This window comes from Typopeltis vanoorti, chromosome 13 (genome assembly GCF_054136105.1).
Source record: "Typopeltis vanoorti isolate ZY-2024b chromosome 13, IOZ_Tvanoo_1.0, whole genome shotgun sequence".
Taxonomy (NCBI): Eukaryota; Metazoa; Arthropoda; class Arachnida; order Uropygi; family Thelyphonidae; genus Typopeltis; species Typopeltis vanoorti.
The window spans coordinates 32,436,594-32,456,138 of NC_143561.1; the positions used below are offsets into that span (position 1 = coordinate 32,436,594).

The following is a 19,545-nucleotide window of genomic DNA, read 5'->3' on the forward strand; positions in this document are numbered from 1 at the left end:
CTGACCACATATCCCCCATCTGATTGGCCATCTGGAAGCAATGATCTGATCTGAATCCAATGGACTTCAAATTGTGGTTGGAGCTTGAGAGAATAGCCTGCAAGAAACGACACCCCATCATCACCAGCCTGAAGCTGGATTTGGAGCGAGCAGTGGCAGCATTTCTGTTGGATGTTGTGCACATCACCATTGACATGTGGCCTTGGAGACTTTGGGAGTGCATGAAGGCAGGAGGGTGGGGGACATTTTGAACACTGAGTGCTGCTATATGCACATTTTACACGTGGTTTATATATGCTGAAAGCTGTAAACAATTTACTGATAGATTAAAGGTTTATGCACTGTTCAAGTTGTAACAGTGCACATGGCTAGACTAAGTAGACATTATGGGAGTTTGTGAGACAAGATGGACAGGATATGGAAAAAATGAAAATTAATTTATGTTTATCTATTCTGGAAGTGAAGAACACAAAAGAGGTGTTGAGATGATGAAAAAAAGGAATTTCCAAAAGTATTCTCTGATATAGGCCTATTATACTAATCAAACTTTCAGGGTAATAAAAACAAATAAAGAAAGAATTGAGATATCCTAAATGTTATGGATGACCTAAATGAAAAAGGTGGATTCACAGGAAGAAGAGTGTCCACAGTAATTAGCAACTGGACTTGATGAAATGAACGACAGGTTTTTGAAAGTATTTTTACTTGGTAATGCTATAAATTAAAGCTGCCCAGAAATTATACTCTTGGTTTAATCCTTATCCGAGAACTGGAAGGACATGGTGCTGCACCCTCTCACTGAGGAAGCTACATGAAGAAGAATCCTTATCCATAATGCATAGCATTATGGATAAGGATTCTTATTATTCTCATTAAGGATTCTCATTATTAATAATAATAATAATGCAATGCACATATCCTTACGGACATGTGCATTACATTATTATTATTATTACGGGCAATTCCAGGGAGTCCTTAGACTCATCGAGGGAGGCCCCAAATAATATTCATCACAACTATTCGAAATTCATACAGTATCTATCATACCTCGCCTTAAACTCATTCACTGTCACAGCATCCACCACAGACTCTGGCAGCTCATTCCACTCATTCACCACTCTCAAAGTAAAGAACCCAGCTCTAACACCCTTACTAACCACACTTTTGCCCAGTTTCCATGGATGTCCCCTAGTCCTCCCACAAACAGCCCTGTTCTCAAAAATAACTTCTGAATTAATTTTATAGAAAACCTTCAGTAATTTGAATGTCTCAATCATATCTCCCCTCCTCCGCCTATCAACCAATTTTTGCAACCCACAAATCCTCAACCTGTTCTCTTGAGGTTCATTCCACAGACCTGCTATCATCTTGGTTACTCGCCTTTGGATCCTCTCAACCTCCTCCCCATCAAGAAGAAACCTAGGTGACCAAATCTGGGCACAGTAGTCGAGATGAGGTCTTATCAAGGCTCGGGACAGAGGAACAATAACTTGCTTGTCTCTGCTTGTCAAAGTATTTTTCAGCAACCAAGTAATTTGATGAGCTGATTTGGCCACTTTTGCAATGTGCCCCCTAAACTTCAACTCCTTATCCACCAACACTCCTAAATTTCGTGCCTCATCGATTTCCTGGAGTACAGTTCCACCAAGTAGTAAACTGCTGCTAATCTTTTCCCTCCAAAATGCATAACCTTACATTTTGCCACATTAAATTGACATCCATTCTCCTTAGCCCAGACTTCCAATCTATCCAAATCATCTTGCAAAATTTTGACATCATCTGCATTCACTATTGCCCTACCCAACTTTGCATCATCCGCAAACAAATGAACTGTTCCTCTCATATTCTTTCCTATATCGTTAATGAACAAATTAAATAGTAGTGGTCCAAGAACAGAACCCTGTGGCACACCACTAGTCACAGACTGTCTTTTGGACTCTACTCCAATATAAAGTACTCTCTGATATCTCTGTGTCAACCACCCTCCTATCCATCTCACCAACACTATATCCATCCACATATGCTGCAGTTTATTGATTAGAATTCCATATGGTATCCTGTCAAAGGCCTTAGCAAGGTCCAGTAGAATCACTGTAAACCCATTATCCTTATCCAGTTCAGCTGTCACTGTGTTATAATACGTAAGCAAGTTACTGAGACATGACCTACCGTTCACAAAACCATGCTGTCCCCGATACAGTATCTATCCAATCTTTTTTTTCCTCTTGACTATTTTCTCCAAGACCTTGATAATGATTCCTGTTATGCTGATTGGCTGGTAATTTTCAACAGCAGTCTTGGAACCGCCTTTATGCAGTGGAACTATTTTCCCCTCTTTCCACCGCCTTGGGACTGACCCAGACCCAAGGCTCAAATTAAACAAAATGGTGAAGGGCACTGACAATTCTTTAGCCGCTTCATGTACCATCCAATCTCACAGATGTATTGACATTGAGGTTCTGTAATAGACTAGTTACCTCTACTTCATTCATCACAATTCCAGTATAAGCTGTTGGTTCTTCCATTCCTGCAATGTCGCCACCTGGATGATATACTCTTGCAAAGTGCTCGCTCAGTAATTCCACAATATCGACTGATTCGGTTACCTCCCTACCCTCGGCATTTTTTAAAATCATTCTGCCATGAGCATTTTTCCTTTTACTTGCAACATATTGAAAAAACTGTTTGGGATTCTCTTTAGCCTGTATGGCCAATTTTCTTTCGTAATCTGCTTTTGCTTTTCTTACCACCCTTGTTACCATTCTAGCCTGAGCTTTATACTGTTCCTGTGCCTGCTGGTCACCTTTCTCCTTAAATTCCCTCCACAATTGTTTTTTTCTTTGCAGCTCAAGCTTCATAGTGTTATTCATCCATTTAACCCCTACTTGATTTATTATTTGGACTCATGGTATACCTTCAACCATTACCTCCTGTAAACACTTCTTAACCACCTCCAATGCACTATCAACATCCAGCTCTTGGAGTTTTACATGCCATGGCACTGAGCCAAGCACACTCCTAAGTTTGTCATACTTACCAGCCCAGTAATTCCACATGTACCCTGTCTTAATTGTAAATTCCACTCCTTTAGTCACTCCCAAGTCATGACCTTATGGTCACTCTCACCAATTGGTGGAAACATGGTCATGTTCGTTACAGTCACATTCTCAGTTGCCTCCCAATTCCACTCCTTTAGTCACTCCCAAGTCATGACCTTATGGTCACTCTCACCAATTGGTGGCAACATGGTCATGTTCGTTACAGTCACATTCTCAGTTGCAATTACTAGGTCCAGCACTCTCTGACCCTTGGTATGTTCCACTACATGCTGTCGCAGATAGTTGTCCCTTAATAACCACATAAAATCCAATTCCTTCCTCCCATGTGCCCTCTCCTCTTTCCAGTCAATGTTACCATAATTGAAATCACCCATAATAATTACCCTCCTTCCACTCATTTCTTCTATTTGCCTATGCATACTATCCCCACCATCTATTCTATCACCTGGTCTATAGCAGCACCCAATTGTATATTTTGTTCTGCTAGATTCTATCTCACACCAAACAGCCTCAAATGTGCACTTTTCTCTATCCTGCAGTTCAACTGCTATACTCCTTGGCTGCAACTCATCAGTTATCATCAATAATACTCCTCCCCCCTTTTTATTCTTCCTGTCACTCCTGAACATGCTATACCTGTCGCATTCAATCCCACTAGCTTTATCATCTCCTGTCAGCCATGTTTCACTAATACCAACAACCTGTGGCCTGGAAGTGCCAACCAAGGCCAAAAACTCTTCCTTCTTGTTCCTAATACTCCTGGCATTAATGTACATGAATTGCAGAAGCCCATTGGTCCCATCCCTACTTTGATGTCTTATACTAACTATTCTATTCTGATTTGTTGTCCTTCTTACTCGCTCAGGCAAATTATACTCATTAATACGCTCAACTGCCTCCCTAAAGTCTGCATATCTACCCCCCCCCCTTAATAAATCTAGTTTCCCTGAGTCTGTACATCCACTTCCACATCATTCATCAACACTTTTTCAAGCCTCCGTACATCAACTCCATTCAAATGTAACCCATACATGTTATATAAATCCTTTCGCCCATCGAACTCACTCCACACATCCACAAATTCCACTCCACTCTCCATGCATAACCCACGCATAAAGTCATTGGCAATTATGGCCCTCCTTCTAAACACTTCACTGTCATACCGCAGTAAAATACTCACCATCCTAACTCTCTCACTCTTCTCTTTTGCTACCTCAAGTAATTCCGTCACATCCTCTATCATTTCCATTTTGTCTTCTTTCAAATCATTTGTTCCTGCCACAATTATCATCTCTTTCATCCTCTGTTTTTGCACTCGAATAGATTCGCTGACGTCCTTTACGTTCGCACCCGGCTGGTACGATTTCGTCAAACTCTCAACTATCACACCTTTTAATAGCGAATCCCCATACAGCACTCGCTCCTTCATTTTATTGACGTTTACGAACATTCTATTATTTTTCGTAATAGACTTTCGCCGTTTATTAGTCGGTACGTTCAGCACACATTTTTCCATACACTCCAGTTGCCTTTTTGCTCTGTAAAAAGGCAACTGGATTATGGGATAGTAAGGCAATTAATATGAAGTCATTAGCCTCTATATACAAGTAGCTCAGTCGTTATGTTACTTCACACGCAAATTTTTATTTGCTTATGCTTGGATAAAGTATTAAACCAAGAATATAATTTCTTGGCATCTTTAATTTTTGAAGGTCATAATCAGTCTTTCTCTTTTCAAGTAAAAGAAAGATTGATTATGACCTTTTAATAAATAATTGCAGGAAAGTGACATAAGCAGAAGAAATATTATCATCATTATTTATATGGGCACTCCATGGAGTCAAAAGACTCATTGCAGGAAACCCGCTCTATTCATTAACACAATATCTATCATATATATCCTTAAATCTCTTCACTGTTGGAATTCAATGGGTTGCTGGAGGTGGCTCACAACCACTTCCAGCAACCCATTCCACTCATTCTCACTGGAGCACCCTTAAGACGCTCCACCTAGATAGGACTTTAGTGTCAACCACATGGTTGGGCTTAGTATTGTGTGTTATTTGTTTTTATGTTACATTAGTTTTTTGTAATCCCTGAAGATATCTCATTTACTGTGACGAAATATATAGGAAGTATTAAATTCTGTTTTAATCCTTTCTGAGTGCTGTATACAATCCATTAAGCCTCCGATATGATGTCCTCACAGCACTTAAGCCTCTGCACACAAAGTGCATTACCTTAAATTTTACAACATTGAATTGACAGGCATTGTCCTTTGCCCACACTGCCAATTTATTTAAATCATCTTGTAAGATATCTACATTACCTTTATTAATGATACATTAGTTTTGTATCATTGGGAAACAACTGAATGTCACCCTTCAAATCTTCTGCTATATCATTAATATACAAATTAAAGATAAGTGGTAAAAGTACAGAGCCCTGGAGCACTCCACTAGTCATTCCCATTCGCCTTGATTCACCTCCACCATACATGCACCCCCCCCTCTGATGTCTATCAGCCCATCTCCCCTATCCACGCCACCAGTCTCATATACATTCCTATTTGTTTCAACTTATGTAATAATTTTCCATTGTGGTATTCTGTCAAATGCCTCTGCAAAGTCCAGCAGTATCATGGTGATAGTCATTTCTTTTATCCAATTCTGCTGTCACCTTATTATACAATGTGAATAAATTACTGAGGCAGGACCCATCTTTTACAAAGCCATGCTGCCCCTTATAAAGTATCCTATTCCAATCCACCCATTCCTAAATTTTACTTTTAACCAACTTTTCCAATACTTTAATCACTACTCCAGAGATACTAATTAGTCTGTAATTTGCTAATTAGTATCTCTGGAGTAGTGGTTAAAGTTTCACTTTAACCACTACTTAAAGTGGTTAAAGGGAAACTTTAACCACTTTAAGTAGTTTGGTTTAACCACTTTAACTTCTATCTCACCTCTTTCTACTCCCTTGGAACCTCGCCAGAGCTGAGACTTAGATTAAACAACTTTGCCAGAGGCACTGCCAGTTCACTTGCACATTCTTGTAGCACATGAACAGACATACTGTCCAGGCCCACAGCTGTATTTACATCGATATTTTTCAACATACTGAGTGCCTCTAGTTCATCTGCTTAAACCCGCATATCAGTCACTTCAAAGTCACCACCTTGATGATATACCCTTGCAAAGCAATCACTAAGTAACTTAACTATTTCTTCTGCTTCTGTCACTTTCCTACTATCAGAACTGAGTAAAGTTGTCTTTCCATAATCATTCTTTCTCTTACTTGTATGTAATGAAAAAACTCTTTTGGATTTTCTTTGGCCTGCTTAACTAATTTTCACTTAAAATCTGATTTAGCCTTTCTTACCATACTACACCCTTCTAGCTTGTGCTTTTATACTGCTCATGGGCATGATGATCACCTTGCTGTTTATATTCCTTCCACAACTCTTTATTTTTTTTTGCAGCTCCTGCTTTATATTGCTAGTCATCCACTTAATCCCTATTCGGTTTATCCTCATGACCCTGGCTATACACTCTGACAGCACCTCACTCAAACAATCCCTGACCACTTCCCATGCACTAATGACATTCATTCCATGTAGTTTCTTATGCCATGACACTGCTCAAGTTGCCTCCTAAGTTTGTCATAATTGTCAGCTTTGTAGTTGCACATAAACCATTTCTTGACTGAAATTTCCATATGTTGAGCAACCTCCCAAGAAAAGACAGCATGGGCACTCTCCCCGATCAGAGGTAGAGTTACTACTGCAGTTATAGATAGATCTTTTGATGCTATTACTAGATCCAACACTCTTAAACCCCCGGTCCCCTACATCAATGCTTCCCAAACTTATGGATGTAAAGGCCCCTTTGGAAAAATTAAAATATTTCACAACCCACCATCGAAAAAAAAAAAAAAAAAAAAAAAAGAAAATCATAATACAGACATATATTATTATAATATTTATTGCACCACGTACTGATACCAGCACACCACAGACTAACAAGAAGAAATTAGTGAATTACATGAATAAGGGAATCCCCAGAGTTTATAGTTCTGATGCATGTGATCTGTGCTATCAGTGCAGTTGCCCTGCACCCCAAGCAAATTTCTTTCCCACAAACTGCATGCACCTGTGTACACTAAAAATGAAACATTAATTTAAAGTGCGAAAAACTTGGCCGTTTTAAATGAGCACAAGATTTTGCGTTTGTAAGTTTTTGTGATTCTTATCAATACCTTTTAAATGAAACTTATATGAATAAGCATATGAAGCAAATATTGTGAACCAACACCAATGAGTGATTTTTTCCATTAAAATATAAAAAATAACAAAAAAAGAAATAATAAATAATAAAAATTAAATACGTTTATTTTAAGATAAAAAAAATATATCTACTTAGTCTTAAAACATTTTAAATTTGTTTTCATTATTTCACAGCTCCCTCAACAAAACTAATGATCAAGGGGGGGGGGGGCACAGCCCACTGTTTGGGACATGCTGTTTCAGGTAATTATCCAATCTAATCACTGTAGTTAAAGTCTCCCACGATAAGTGTTTGTCCTGCACTCATTGTGCTAATCTACTGACGCATGTCGTCCACATCTTCTTCTGGATCCCCTTGTCTATAACAGCAATCAACAATATATTTTGTCCTACTGGCTTAATTTTACATCAAACCACCTCCATCATATCTACAAGCTTCCTTAACTAAAACTTAACTTAAATAGGGAAGAAATAGTTAATAACGTGATCTTGCAGGATAATTAAAGTTAATTAAATTCATTTTCAAAACCTTTATAGTGCTCAGGCAATTAACACCTCAAGAACTTTAACCAGTTGTTAACACTGATCTCCTCACCATTCTCAAATGGTGTGAGGATAACCTGATGAATTTTAATGCTGCCAAAATACAACCCTGTCTCATTTGAAGGAAAACAAAAATGTCTCACTCTCCTCTTCAATTCTGTCGATATTCTACTCATCAACCAGAATCAGTTTTTGATTCTTAGGTTAAATTTACATCTATTCTGGTATAAGCACATCGGGTCTATAGCCTCTGCAGCCTCCAATAAAAAAAAAAAAAAAAAGTAGACATTCTTTGTTTCAAACAGAACTTCTCTCTTGCTCAACTCATGATATTTTATCAACCTCTAATCTTGACAATGAAATACTGTTCCTGCACTTAGGGTGGTGTTCCCTATGACCACACTCAGAATGTTTGATGGTATTCATAAACGAGAAATTCGCATAGATGATGATCCCTCCTTCACTAGCTCTCCACTGATTCTCAGTTATTGCATCACATCTTTTCTATAGGTATTTCCATGGGTGATGCTCCACTGATCTGGCCACTACTATCATTCCACTTTCTTCTGATCATGTATGAACATGAACAGCTGCTGTCAGTACCCATACACAGTTCAACTCCACCACTGAACAAACTTTTGTCTTCATTCCCTATATCTCTGCTCTCTGGAACAGCCTTTCTCATATTGTTTTCTCTAATGAATACAACCTTCAGGTCTTCAATAAATGCATCAACAAATTCCTTTCTTTCTTTCTAGCCCCTACTACTCACCCTCCCAAACATACACTGCACTGCTGTGCTATAGATCTGGGGGCCTCTCATGTGTGGGGTTAATATATATAAAAATAGACTCACAGTGTGCACAGAGCATAATGTGGTAAAGCATAAGATTATGTATGCACTTTAGGATGATTAAACTAAACTAAAAGTAAATGATGAAGACAGGGATTTGGGGGTGATGGTGGACAGGAAGTTGGAGTTCAAAAGAAAAAATACATAAGGGGGACAAAACAGCTCATACAACTACTTTGATGTTGAAGAATGTATTAAAAATACAGATAAAGAGATCAATATCTCTCTTTATTCCCATTTGTTATCTATACAATCACATCTGAACTATTGTGCACAGATTCAGTCACACAAGTTTTTTGGAGATGAGGAAGCTGTGGAAAAGACTCAGAGGCAAGTGACCAAGATGGTGACAGGACTCCTTATGAGTACAGATTAAAGGTTTGTGGGTTATAAAGTTTAGTTGATAGGCAGAAAATATATGACTGGAAGAAATAGTTTTATACGGTAAATGAAGAAATTTTTTTTTAATATGGAGGATGGGAGAGAACAAGAGGTTACCCATGAAAGTTGTGCAAGAGTTTGATTTGCAAGGTGTGATGACGAGATTTTGTACTTGAGAAGTGGTAAATGAATGGAGGAGGAGGTGTGATGGACATTGTGCAAATAATAGTTAATGTAGGTCTCCTCTAATGAGTCTTTGGACTCCCTAAATAGGCCTACATAATAATAATAATAATATATTACATTCTTAAAAACTTACATTATCTTGGAAAGGATATGCATTTATAATCTTCTTATCTTTGTTTACCTGCAGCATAATGACTTGTTTTTAGTAGAAAAGCTCTTTCTTTAAAATGTTTTGTTTTTTAGTTTAAAGGGAATAAACTTTTAGACAATTCTTGCCAAATGGTATTCAAGCTTAAAATATCTAGTATCTAAATTCCTTCATATCAGTATAGCGAGTATGGATATTTAGTGGAGTTTATTCAGAAAACTTACCTAGTTCTTAAACACCGTTCTAGAGGAGTTAACAAATCATCTTTAGAACCTTGCACAAGCTCTCTACCAGTTTCTGGATCTAAGAGTAGTACAGTTTTCAAATATATATATTTCAAGTAATTTTAATATAAATATGGATTTCATTATAATGTATATATCTTAAATAGATACATAAATAGCTATCTAACAAGAGGCTTTGCTTTTACCCCTCCAGCTTCAAGTACTTTTGTGCCTCTGATTGAGCCATGCATGAGCATGTATATCATTTCATCTTTTCACTTACACATTATACTCAATGGTTTGTAATGTCACTTGCCATAGAAAGCTGATTAATTTTAATATAGGACAGTCAATCCTATCAGATTAGTTTGTTATATGTGTTCTCGGGCCAGTGTCACTTGTGAGTAAAAAACTCGTTCTGAAAAAGAGAGGAAAAAAAAAACACCTCTATATGAGACCGGCTATCTCACCTTCAACTGAAAAGCCTCTTAAAAGGTTCTTCATATCCTAGATGGTATTTGAACCCAGATTTTTCAAACTAAAATGCACTGATGCCAATTAAGCTACAGAGGCTCTTGTGAGCACGTGTATATATATTTTGTATATTTGTCATGTTATACATTTTGTAAATCTCAAATATCAATATATTTTAAACCAAGCAAACATAAATAAATGTATTCAGCAGAACCTGAAGATACCTTTGCCAAAAGTTGTATGCACTACTCTTAAGTAATGCATACAAGGTCAACTCATAGAAAAGGTGATTCAAACTCTATATCATTTTAGTGACAATGTCTTCATCAAAAATGTTAGTAAAAATGTTGATTTGCTTATAATAATGATAATATTATTCTAAGTTTCCATAGAGCCTAGAATAATAATCACTGTTTTAAACACCCAAACTTGAGGTGTACAAGTCAGAGTTGCCATGGATGCAAAATGCCTGCTAAAATTTCATTACCATTGATATTCCTGAGATAACATGGAAATGAAGTTTTAAGATGATTGATGGATGTTTCAGTGATTAAAAGTGATGCTTAATATGCTATCAATTTTAATACAATGCAAATATATAATAATCATAATCATCATCAACTTCCTTATATATACCCAGGGCCGGTTTTAGACTGTTAGATGCCTGCGTGCTAGGGATAATTGGCCACCTTTGAGGGTAAGGCTACACTAGTGTTTTTTTTTTTCGAACATGTACAGCAGTGAACAGAACATATGCAAGAATGGTGATAGCCACATTGACGGAAAAAATTTGTACAGATCATCACCATTCTTGTGCATATGTTCTATTCACTGCTGTACATGTTCGAAAAAAAAAACTTTTCTTTTTTCGTCTCTTTTTTTTCTTTTTTCAGATTCAAAATACCGTTGCTGTTCTTTATCAATTGTACAATTGTTGTCAAGGTGTGTTTTTAATTCATACCACTTTTTACAATTTTGCATATGTTCTACACTCATTTCATGTCGTGATAAATTAGTGGTCAAATGTCACCAATCTGAAAACCCCTGACTATCTGTTAATTTGTTTTGCTTTAAAGAAAACAGCTCACAACAAAAGCAAAATACACTATTGGATTTTTCAGAATAGATTAACCAAGTTCTTTGAACTTTTTCACCATTAGGTAAGAGTCTTAAACTGTGACCTTGAAAATGATCTTCCATTGTTATCTTTAATAAAGTTTATATTTTGAGGTGTTACAGGTCCCTTAATAACCAATTATTAACAATAGATGGCCAGGTACAAGGATTCCCTAAATCACATTCTGTCATGAATTCAGCACAATTACCCGAAGGCCTACTTTGTAAATTATCCCCACAGCTTGATTTCGGCATTGACTCTTCCTCCTGGCACAGTTCTGAATGAAATTTAAACTTCTCATTTGATTTTTCACATTCCACTTTGATTTTGCCCTTACTGTCTGGAAAAGGTTCTGAAGTGATTGATGTTGTTGATTTATATTCGTCTAACTTTACATATTTCAGTATGGATGCTCATAATTTTTCCTTTTCCTTATCACTTTCATTCTTTCTTTTGGGATAAAAAACACCAGACAGACATTTAGTTTTCCTATCTGACACATCTAAACATATAATAAAAAACATTAATAATAATGATAATAATAATAATAATAAGCACAAATTATTTTTTCTCTTTTTGAATGAATAAATAAATGTTGTAATGACCCAAACTGACTTAAGCCTTTCTGTACAGATTCTGAAAAAAACTCAAATCTGTCCGCACGTTTCAGATAGACCTGACAGAAAGACGGTGGTATATTTTATAACAGGTACTAGAAAAAAACAAAACAATGTAATTCAATTTTTTTCCCAATTATGTATTTTTAGTAGCAAAAAAATAGGCCAAAACAATGGTTCACTTGAATGAACAATCCTTGTTGAGTGAGGTTTTTAAAGAGATAGAGAATGAAACCCAAAGAAGATATTTTGAAGTTAGCACTGCTATAAGTTTTAACAATGTTAACAATGGCGATAAAATACAATCCTATTTTATCGCCAATATTTTAAAATTAACTATAGGCTATATCGAATTTATTCCATCGGCTGCCCTAGAGATTTGGCTGCCTGCGTGCATGCATGCCCTGCACACCCATTAGAACCGGCTCTGTATATACCCTTAAGGGGTGGTCTGGTTACTATGACAGCACTACATGATTGAGTTTACATACAAATTTATATTGATTGCATATTGGTAAACTATCAACATATAATCAATGTTTTAAAATGATATATCACACACAAATTCTTAAAGTAACAGTACTACCTTAAACTGGCAACTTGAAGGTACACAAGCAAGATTTTATTATACTTCACAATTATTTGATGGTGAAATCCCTTTTCTATCTGCTTAATGTCATTTATTTTTCTAATTTCTAACTTCAGGCATTATGTACTAGAGTAACTCAAGAGCTAAGGGTCTCTATTCCATTTCCTCTTCCCTGTTTCCTATTATTCCACTGTACAGCTGGCAGAAAACTATAAAAAAAAACACCTCGCAATTTGAATAGTCAATGTGGAAGATAAGACCAAAACATGTTCATCAATATGACAAGAAAAAAGAATGGATGCAATCTCAAAGGCCATAATGAACAAATTAATAAAATTAAAAATACAGCAGTTTTTTGCCAGAAATATAAAGAAACATGACTTATTTTTTATGGTATTAATGACACTACACAATTTTAACAAAGTGATGTTGTGTAGTGTTGTTAATACTGTGAAAAATAAGTCAGGAATAATCATCAACACCTAAGCTTATCTGTTAGATATATAAAGAAACAGTTAAAAATCTGCAAAGGAGAGCTGTCTTGGAATGAACAACTCTATACATACCTAATTATAATATTGATACTGCTACTTGAGAAGAAAAAATAGTAAACTTGGATAAAGAGCTCGAAGGTATTAAATAGAATTAAGAACTCAGTATTAAAAAGTTATAATTGGACTAAGGAAACATCTAATTAAAAAAATATAATCTAAGATATTCATCGATTAATAACAAATGGAAAACAAGATGAAAACACACATTGAGTAGGATTACTGATTAACAAAAAAAAATAAATAAATAAAAAATAAAAATAAGACATGGGATACAAAATTCACAGAAAGAACTAGTTGAATCACAATAAGATGGAATAAAATATATACCGTAAGGATAGTGTACATTTATCTTCCTACAACTACGTGGATGGTCTAAAACGTTCTCGGCCTAACAATGAAAAAACAAATTTATAATTTCAAAATTGTTTTTATTTTTCAACATAATCTCCCTTAAGACTAATACATTTATTCCAGAAATTCTCCGGTGCCATTATCCCGTTCCTGTAGTGGTTCTCAGTAAGATCTGCAAAATACACCTTTACAGCTGCAACCGGATCTTTTCTCATGAATTTTTTCATCTAGTCTGGTTAAAAGATCGGAATAATATTCCCCAGTTATTGTTTTACCCTTTTCAAGATAATTAATAAACAAAATGCCTTTAGCATCTCAAAACACCGATGCCATGACCTTTCTTGCTGATGGAACCGACTTTGTATTCTTTGGCGCTGAACAACAGGCTTCTGACTGCTGTTTGGATTCTGGTGTGTACTGGTGAATCCAGTTTCATCCATAGTAATAAATCGACACACAAAATCAGTTTTATTCTTGTTAAAACATTCCAAGCACTGTTCAGAGATTTTCATGTGAGTGTGTTTTTGATCTGTAGAGCACCCATCTTGCGTAAAGCTTTTTCATTTGCAATTCTTCATGCAAAATATATCCTACACGTTCTTTTGAAATGCCTATAATCTCAGCAATTTCATGCACTTTGACTTGCCAGTCATCCAATATCATATTGTGCACTGATCAATGATTTCTGGTGTTGTCACACTTTTTGGACGTCCTTCACGTTGATCATTTTCAAGGCTGGTACAGCCACGTTTAAACTCAGCAGCCCATTTCTTAATCGTCGAAAACAAAGGTGAAGAGTGGCCATAAACTTTTATGAACTTCGAATGAATTTCTTTTGGCATTAAATCTTCTTTTACAAAGAATTTTATAACCACGATACTCAATTTTATCCATTTCAATGGATACAGACAACACTTTGGCTTCTGACAGCTGTATATAAAAAAAAACTACTTGATAGAATGACTTGCTTCACATCAATGCTTATGACAAATGTACCAACTTAGAAAAAAAAAAATTTTGCCGATAGTGTTTGGCACACTTTCCCTCGATGAGGCTTCGGACTCGCTTGAGGTGTCACATAATAATAATAATAATAATGTTGCCATTTATGGTTGAGGCCGAGAACTTTTCAGACCACCGAAGTAGTTATACTGATGAAGAAGTAGAACCCTTTTATGACCAAATACATCCAGCTCATAGAAAATGATACACATTATTTTAATATTTTGACAAGAAATTTTAAATGTAGAGGCAAGGGGAAAAAATCATCTGTGGAAATTAATGGTGTACACACAAGAAATGATGAGGGAGAAATGATAGTAGAATTTGCAAAATAAAGAAATTAAAAATTATGACCTTTTTTTTTTTTTTTTAAACCAGAAACCTCAAAATAAATGGACCTGGATACATCCAAATGGGATTAACAAGAATGAAATAGATTACATATTAATCAGTAGCATCGCATGACCACTTTATGTTGGGTGTGCTATCGTGTGGCTTATGCAACCTGCAACTCATAACAAATGACAACATTCGACTAAATTGGTTGACACAATAACCAATCATAGCCACTGATTTCTGGGTGCTACTGTCTCAGTACACACCCTGCTTTGCCTTCTGGGTGGTTTAAAACCACTGGAACAATAAGAATTTGACCAACTGTGGCATCTGTACATCTGTTCAAAGGGCTCAAAGGTTCCATATTTGTGACTGCATACCTGGGCTATTAACACAAATGAGATGCAATGTTTATGCATTGAATAGTGTCCCTCTTCATGAAGCATTTGTATATTGTGTCTGATTTTAGGAATCACATGAAACCAAGAAACAATTAGGGGAGTGTTTAATGGGAATAAATGCAAAAATGTAATATCGGTGATATTGCTATTCCATGGGTGTGCACCACACACCCAGAATACATGTCCCTGATATTAATAAACCATATATTATACAACACATTAACATCATAAACAGATTACGGAAAGATCACAGAGTAGTTCAAAGCAAAATAGCAATAAATTTAACTGAAAGGCAAAAAAATAATAAAAAAAGAAAACTAGAAACATCTTGAAAATAGTGAAAGTAAAAAGGAAGAATTTTTAGTTAAACTGCACCTTCAAGAACTAATCATAGGAGGGGGGCACTTCAGTCCACTCCACACAACACAACACATCACAATACATCAACTATGCCCAGCACTATCTATTAAAACTAATAGTGGATTTTTGTCTGTAGTACTGAGGCCGATTTGTCTGTATGTGGGATTAAAAATGTGAGGTCTGGGAGAAAAAACCTTGTTACCTCTACATGAGATTGACTAACTCAACTTCAATTTAAAAATCTCATTCAAAGATTCATCTCATCATAATGAGAATCAAACTCAGGTCTTTGCCAATGAAAGAGTGCAATATCCCAAACACTTCCAATTTCACTATGGAGGTGCTTTTAGAAAAAAAGACATTAAAAATTTTGATCCAATAAAGAATGCTAAAAATTTCAAGTATTGTAACAATCAAGTATATGGGCTAAAATTTATATAGAAAATCAAAAATAACAAGAACTAACAAATTAAAAAATAAATAAATAAAGGCTTAGGGTAAAAGCTCAGTAACTAGGAGGCGACTTCCACATAACCTTTAAAATAATGTGGAAACTGACAGGGGTTTCTAAGAAAAATATCCAATCCTCACCTTCTTGTGGTGCACCCTGTAGGTATCTAGGTGAATACCCAACAAGTGAGGATGGCCTGACAATTTGGTATTTAGTCAATCAAACTGTATTCTGTGTTGGCTTAAACCAAAAAACAATGATGGTACTACAAGAAGAAATGTCATGCTGGTTGAGGTATCATTCAGTTCAACAAGGCCCTGTTTGTTTTAGTCAGGAAACCAGAGTGAACAGTGAAAGCCAGCCACTGGAACAAACCTCAACTGAGCACAATTCAAGATAGGCACTATCAACCTAAGGTGTATCAACAGAAAAGCAGAAATGTCAAAAGAATCCAAGTACCATGCAGATACAACTATAGTATTATCAAACAAAGAAAAAAAAAACAGGTAATATTCTTCTAGATAACAAACAAACAAGACCAAATGTTATATTAAGACAATAATAATCAAGGAAAGAGGATAATAACTGTAGCATTAACATTAAACATGAGAATAATCTTCACGAATGAGAAGCAATATCAAATAGAGTGATGAGGGCAAACATGAAACTGGAGAATTGGACAATGAGACTTATTTGTGCCTGTGGTCCATCTCACAGAAGGTAATCATCATCAGAATTCCATGGAGTCCAACGACTCATCATGAGTGATCCTATTGTTGCAGACACAGTTCATCATATTGAGCCTTAAATGCATTCACTTTCTCCAAATTCATCACACTCTCAGGCAATGCATTCCAACAACTCACCACTATCCTTGCAAAAAAACTATTCACCCCCCCCCCACTGCACTCACTTTCCTTATACACCTTCTAAAGATGGCCACTTATCCTCCACCTGCTTATGTCTCAATCATATCTCCCCCCCCCCCTTCTTTCTATCCACCAGATTCTGCAAATTGCATTCTTTCAATGTGTCTGTGTCCTCATATTCAGCATTCCAGAGACCAACAACCACTTCTGTCAATCATCTCTGAACCTTTTCCAATATCTCTTCATTGGTTTTAAAACCAAGTGACTACATCTGTACATAATAGTTCATATGTGGCCTGATCAAAGCTTTATATGGTGGAACAAGCACATCCTCACTTCTACACATTAGTGTACTCCACTCCACTGCTGTAATCCTCTGTGCTGTCCTCACAATTTTAGAAATCTATCCCCAAAACTTCAGGTCCTCCATCTCCAGATCACTCATTTCCTTCACCTCCTCTAAGATCTTCCCACCAATTTCTTCCCCCATACAAAACTTACTGATACTTATTAAACAACCAACACTCAATCCAGTGCACTAATCTGCTATCTGTCCCTCTCCTTTCCAATTTAATCTCCAGCTTGTCATGCTGCAATTTATCAAAGGCTTTTGCAAAATCTAAATAGATCTAATCTAACTCTCAATGTGTATACATCTGCTTTGTCCAATGCATTTGGCACCTTGTTATCATAAATAAGCAGATTGCTAAAACATGATCTTTTAGCAAATGCATGCCATCAAAGAGAATGTTGATGTTATCAATTTGATTCTATACCTTTGTCCTAACGCCTGAACCACAACTCCAAACATATTGATTGACCTCCCTTATGAAGCGGGGCCAATTTTACCCTCTTTCCACTTCTTTGAAACTTGACCCAATCTAAAACTCATGTTAAAAAGGTACATCAATGCTGTACCATTTTCACCAATCAACATTATCTTTCCATATCCTTTCTTTCTAATGGCCACATATAGAAAGAACTCTCTAGGATTTCTTTTGGCCTCATTACTAACTATTGCTCATACTGCACTTTGGAACCCTTACCAAGTGAATCAATCCTCACCTTCTCTCGGTACTCCTCATGCAACTGATTATTGCCACTCATCACATACTGCCTCCATAATGCCTTTTTCAAGATCATCAACCTTTTCAGTCACTCATTTTACACCTAGATTATTTAACCTCCTAACTCCCTTTGGAATACATTCAGATGCATTCAGATCTTGATCCTCATGTGCCTCACTATTAACTGCCTAAGGTAGCTGTCTCTCAAAAACTCCAGAAATTCATTCTCTTTTTCCCCAATGCCATGTTTTAATTCCAATCTATATTACCACAATTAAAGTTATCCAGGGGCAAAGAAAATGCTTAGAAGAAAGTGAGAAGAAAATGTATACCCAGGTTAATTTGCCTACACATTTTCTTCTCATTGCCATCTATATGACAAGATCTATAGCAACATTCAACCAAATATTTCATCTTGTCCACCTCTATCTCACATCATATGCTTCAAAACCGTTATGCCACTTTTTGCCTCTTGCATCTCTGCCTGGAATGGGCATAACTCTTCTGCTACCTTTGGGTAAGAGAGGCATACTATTAATTTTGGGTGGGGTGGATGAACTCAATCAATGCAACGATTTCATTCTCCTTATTTCTGATACTTCTGGTATTTGTATAAAAACATAATAGCACACTTCCCATTCCATAATAAATCATGGAACACCCACTTCTCAGATGTGATTCCTCCACACCTTCCCTGGCCATTCCTCTCTATTAGTAACAATGCTACAACTTTCATCAGACTCATATACTCTATGTATACATCAATCCATCTCCAGCTTTTCTATCTGTTCACACATTCACTTCTAAATCCAGCATGTACACTTCTCATGTAATGTCTCCCTATCCATCCTGACACCATGCTTCCCAATTTCCCTGTCTTGTAATTGGGTAATTTCCCAATTACAAGCATGAGGAATTATTCTATTATTCCTCATGCTTACATGTCAATCTATAATTCTCCTTATTTCACTCCTCATATCTTCATTCTTGCCTCATCTTCACCAACTCTGCTTTTGCCTCTTTAATCTCTTCAAATGACTTACACCAAAACAATTTACATGCAATATATTTCTGTTATACAGTTCAATCTGTTCCTCAAATTCATCTCCCATGTTCACAAAATGCTCTCTCGTCTCTTTGCACAGCTACTAGCATAGCAATCATGATCTTCACTCACTGCCTCAACTCATAGCTGTATACCTGGACACCGTCTTTCTGCTATCTTTTACTCTCCTCAACAAACTCCTGATATCCAACCTAACATTCTTCTTGTCGCAAGGAAATCACTTGTTTCTACTACCATCTACCTTTTGCAAACTTACTTCTCATATCCAATGACCCAATCACTCTGCTTATTCTACCTCTAGGAAAATAAACCTTGTGCACCTTTTCACTCACCACACCTCTAATAATTGAATTCTCAATACAGAGATACTCTTGAATCATTTGATACCTCTTTCACATGGCCATCTTTTGTTCTATTATTCCTCACGCTTACATGTCAATCTATAATTCTCCTCATTTCACTCCTCATATCTTCATTCTTGCCTCATCTTCACCAACTCTGCTTTTGCCTCTTTAATCTCTTTCTTGCCCATTCACTCTTGCTATCATATCAGTTGCACTTTCAATGCCTTACTGCAAACTATTACACTCCCTGTCACTATCACAGCAC

The 19,545-nt window shown here is 36.4% G+C and overlaps 1 protein-coding gene across 7 annotated transcripts in view; it reads right to left on the reverse strand.

Annotated features, from left to right (window-relative positions):
* The window catches only part of LOC150100035 (putative ubiquitin carboxyl-terminal hydrolase MINDY-4), a 376,809-nt gene that overhangs the window by 50,352 nt on the left and 306,912 nt on the right, over positions 1-19,545 (reverse strand). For all 7 annotated transcript variants that reach the window (XM_090402889.1, XM_090402887.1, XM_090402888.1 and 4 more), the window contains one exon: positions 9,683-9,761. In XM_090402889.1, coding sequence (XP_090259015.1) covers positions 9,683-9,761 — 79 coding nt within the window. The remainder of the gene's footprint in view (positions 1-9,682; positions 9,762-19,545) is intronic.